The following is a 5,000-nucleotide window of genomic DNA, read 5'->3' on the forward strand; positions in this document are numbered from 1 at the left end:
ATATCAGAGATGAGCATTATCGGAGCTCGTGAAGAGGATGAGGAGGGTGGGGAGAATAAATGCATGGTAGCATTCTCTTTTTGTCCTGATTTTGTTTTTTTCAGGAGGAGTAAAAAGTTTACAAGGAGGCTGTGACTGTGTTTAATCGTAGAGGGATGACACGAGATTTGCTCCCCCCCCCCCACCCCGTGCGCACGCACAATTACCCAGCAGCCAAGCGGCGGCGTCTGCCACCCCACATTGTCCCTGACACCTTCTCTCTCCAGCCACCAGCACCTCACTGCCACCCCAATCCCCAGCGCCCCACCTCCCTAAAACTCTAATCGCATCGAGCAACATCTGATTAAAACAGTCAGCGAAACTGTCTGTCCAAATTAAATCAAAAATAGACCCCCTTTGGCTGAGTCGGCTCCCCTGCTGACTCGGAATACATGTTCCGGCACGGGCACAGACACACACACACACACACACACACGCACACACACACATACACATGCACACAGACAAACACATGCATATATAGACTCACACATGCACACAGACAAAAAACACACAGAAACACACGCAGACACAAAAACAAACAGACACACATACACACACACACACACACACACACACACACACACACACAGACAGACACACACACACACCTGCAGAGCGTGTCCATGGACTTTAGGTTCTCCGGGTTGCGGATTAGCTTGTCAAGAACGGTGACAATCTGGCAGAAGCGCGGCCTCTGGTTGCGGTCCTTCTGCCAGCAGTCCAGCATGAGGGTGTGCAGCGCCCCGGGACAGCCCATCGGAGCGGGCAGCCGGTAGCCCTCCTCCACCGACTTGATCACCTGGAGCAACACACATGACAGCCGCGGGCCGGGTTCACCTCCGCTCAGCAGCCAAGGGGGCCGGGGTTCTGTGCTCTGAATAATAACACACAGCGACACAGCCACCACACAGCCGGGGCAGAGTGGGGCAGAGTGTCTGCACCACACCACATTTACATAGTTCATTTATATGGCCGATACAGTGTGGGTGGCACAGAGTCTAATTATTTTGAGGGGAGCAGGAGCCACCCCGGGCCCCCTGTGGTGCCGGCCCTGTACGACAGGGTGTTATGTAACCCCCGCGCTGTGGCCCCGGGCGTGGCTGTCTCCGTATCGACGGGGATCGATGCGGTCGGCTAGACCGCTTCCATTTACAGTAACCGTATCTCAGATGCAGAGATCCTTTATTTAAATTGTATTTGCTTCCTCTTACTTCTTCAGTCCGTATTATAACCCTCATGAAAAAAAGCTAAACACATTACGTGAACAGACGATATCCATAAAGGATAGGACAACGCTGAGAACAACACTGTTCTGGGTAGTACATGTTGAGCCCAAAGAGGGACGTGTTCAATTTGGGAGAAGAAAGAGAGAGAGAGAGAGAGAGAGAGAGAGAGAGAGAGAGAGAGAGAGAGAGAGAGAGAGAGAGACAGAGAGAGAGAGAAAGAGAGAGAGAGAGGGGGGGGGGGAGAGGGGGGCGCAGGAGAGAGAGAGGAAAAGAGGGGGGGAAGAGAGCGAGAGGGGAGGGGGACCGTACGTCTCTGTTGGTGAGGTTCCAGTAGGGCCGCTCCCCGTACGACATGACCTCCCACATGACAACGCCGTAGCTCCACACGTCACTGGACGAGGAGAACTTCCTGTAGGTGATGGCCTCGGGGGCAGTCCAGCGGATCGGGATCTTCCCCCCCTGGCGAGGAGGAGAGGACAACGTGAAGCTGGCTGCACTCAGCTGCACAGGCAATTTAGGGTTACTGTGTTTTATAGAAATACGCTGAAATCGAACAATATGTTTAATTTTTATTTTTGTGTATATATATATGCATATTGTTTGATATAAGATGATACTATAGTATAGTTTCTCTTCTTATTACTACATTTTATTTTATTATTATTTATTATTGTGATCTATGCTGCTACTTATTTTTTCATATTTTTATTTTTACTTATCTTTATTTACTTTATCTTGTATTTTTGCTGCCAAGTGACAGTTGAGGAACCAAGCCTAATCATTTTACCCTTGTTTACTTGTATAATAAGATGAATTAAAAGTAATTCCGATTCTGATTCTGATTTGTCATGTTTATACTTGACTGTATTGTTTTATTGATATCCATTATTTTTATCTGTATTTTTTTTTTCTACTTTTAAGAGCGTGATTTAGAGAAAATATATCCTTGGAGACTCTTAAAGACATCTCCAACCTTGTGACCTCGGGTTAACACAAGGATTAGGAGCTGAAACAATGCACTCTCCATGTTTATCAGTCCATACTGAGAGCAATAAGTACAGCTAGCAAGACTGAAGACATTTATGTTTGCTTTAGCTTTCTGCTAAATCTTATATACATTGCACTTTCTACAATGCATTTCTTAACTTTGCTGCTTTATTTCATTATTTTATTTTATTGTATGCATTTTTTTTTTACGTTGCCTTTGATTTCTTTTACCTATCTATTTTCTTATATTATTTTATTTTACTGTATGTGAAGCACTTTTAGTCTGCGTCGTGTGTGACAAGTGCTACATAAATACAGCTCCCTTGCCTTGCCTTGCCTAGCACCTGTGTCTAGCTTGATCAAATATGTTTGATGTCAAAGACATATTTATGGAAGGAGCATTGCGAGGCTGATTGGAATAAATTGTATTGAACAAATTATAATTTAATCTAGCTAAGCAGTCGTAGAAGAAACAAGTCCCTGGCCATAAACATGTGTACTGTCAGTGTCATTAAGTATACCCTTCAAAACATGTCTTTAGGGTGACGAGAGTATGGATTTATTGGTAATCTAATTCCTGTAATCTGGTTCCCTGACAGTAGCAGGTTACAGTTAATATTTTAATCAGATAAAAATCCTACTAGATAAAATCTGTTGCCATCCAATCGTGGGCAATTAAAATTAGTGTTGTGTGTGTGTTTGTTTCGTGTGTGTTTGTGTTAAGTATGCATATGTAGATGCTCGTGTCTTTGTTGCATGTGTGTTTGTCTTGCCATGGGCTATGTGTTTGTGTATTTTTGTTGGCATACATATAAATGTGCGATGTGTATGCAAGTGTGTGTGTACGTGTGTATGCGAGTGTGTGTGTTGTGTGTTCTGCTTACCTCGTTGTGTAAACACACACTGCATGTGGTGTGTATGTATTTATGTTGCCATGTATATGAATGTCCTTTGTGCATGCGTATGCAAATATGTGTGTTAATGTGTGCATGTGTGCGCGCGTGTGTGTGTGTGTTGTGCGGTCAGCTTGCCTCTATGTGTTTACTCACAATGGTGGTGTGTTTGTATTTATGTTGCTATATGATAAGTATATTCTATGTGCATGGTTTGCAAATATATGTGTGAGTGTAAGCAAATGTGAGCGTGTTTGTGAGAGTGTGTATGTGTATGCGTGTGAGTGTGTGTGTGTTGTGCGTTCCGCTTGCTTCCATGTGTTAACTCACGCTGGTTGTCCTTGTGTATTTATGTTGCTATTTTATACAAAAATTCTATGTGCATGCGTACGCAAATATAGGTGTGGGTGTAAGCGAATACGTATTTTTATGTGCTTGTGTATGTATGTGTGCATGTGTGTGGTGCGTGTGCGTGTGCATGCGTGTGTGTGTGCATGTGAATGTGTGTGTGTGTGTGTGTGTGTGTGTGTGTGTGTGTGTGTGTGTGTGTGTGTGTGTGTTATGCGTTACGCTTGCCTCGATGTGTAAACTCACACTGGTGGTGTAGGCGGCGTCGGGGTCATCCTCCAGCACGCGGCTCAGGCCGAAGTCGGACACCTTACACACCAGGTTGCTGTTGACCAGGATGTTGCGGGCGGCCAGGTCCCGGTGCACGTAGCCCAGCCCCGCCAGGTAGGTCATCCCGGCCGCGATGCCCCGCAGCAAACCCACCAGCTGGATCACTGTGAACTGGCCATCGTGCCTCTGTGGAGCCGGAACGGGGGACAGAGGGAGAGAGGGGGGGACACAGCGGAGAGGGAGAGAGTGAGAAAGGGGGGACAAGGAGGAGAGGGAGAGAGGAAGAGAACAGAGGAGAGGGAGAGAGGGGGAGAACAGAGGAAAGGGAGAGGGTAAGAGAGGGGGAAAACAGAGGAGAGGGAAAGAGGGTGAAAACAGAGGAAAGGGAGAGAGGGGGGACACATAGGAGAGGGAGAGAGGGGGGACACAGAGGAGAGGGAGCGAGGGGGAGAACAGAGGAGAGGGAGAGAGGGTGAAAACAGAGGAAAGGGAGAGAGGGGGGACACAGAGGAGAGGGAGAGAGGGAGAGAAGGGGAGAACAGAGGAGAGGGAGAGAGGGTGAAAACAGAGGAAAGGGAGAGAGGGGGGACACAGAGGAGAGGGAGAGAAGGGGAGAACAGAGGAGAGGGAGAGAGGGTGAAAACAGAGGAAAGGGAGAGAGTGGGGACACAGAGGAGAGGGAGAGAGGCAGAGAGGGGGAGAACAGAGTAGAAAGAGAGGGGGGATCGCAAGACGGGAAGAGAAAAACACATTAGAGAACGAATGTGTGTGTGTGCTAGATATTGTTGAAGACAAGAGTATGAGGATTCAGTATTTAGCCTGCACAGTAGAGGTAAAGTGGGCCATGGTCAAACAACATGAAGGCCAACAGTAGTTGGAAATACGTTGAAAATTGCATGTAATTGATGATGGGGAAGTATTTGAAGCAAGGTTGGATCATTTATTTTAAAAGCATTTATTTTTTTTCGTATTTGTTGAAATTCTCTTTACATCCCAACAGCAATCATTAAATCAATTGCTCTGACAAAAATAATAATAAATGTATATACGGTATCTTCCGAAAGTGCCCAATCTAGCTTTACGTCCAATATGCCAAATGGCGAAATATTGCTATAGTTCATTGCAATGTCTAGCCTGCATCTTATTATTTCTAAACTATAAACCCTGACTATGTTTGTGTAACTGGTCAAGGCCTTGCATCCATTGCAAAATTACAGAATTATCGCATTTAACA

At 46.0% G+C, this 5,000-nt stretch overlaps 1 protein-coding gene across 1 annotated transcript in view; it reads right to left on the reverse strand.

The window, feature by feature from the left end:
• Window positions 1-5,000, reverse strand: part of epha8 (eph receptor A8) — a gene marked incomplete at both ends in the record, with an annotated part of 86,912 nt that overhangs the window by 1,732 nt on the left and 80,180 nt on the right. Inside the window, 3 exon segments of the mRNA XM_079741768.1 lie at window positions 651-841; window positions 1,578-1,727; window positions 3,743-3,952. Of these exon segments, the coding sequence (XP_079597894.1) occupies window positions 651-841; window positions 1,578-1,727; window positions 3,743-3,952 (551 nt within the window).

This window comes from Pollachius pollachius (assembly GCF_949987615.1).
Source record: "Pollachius pollachius genome assembly, chromosome: 8".
Lineage (NCBI taxonomy): Eukaryota > Metazoa > Chordata > Actinopteri > Gadiformes > Gadidae > Pollachius > Pollachius pollachius.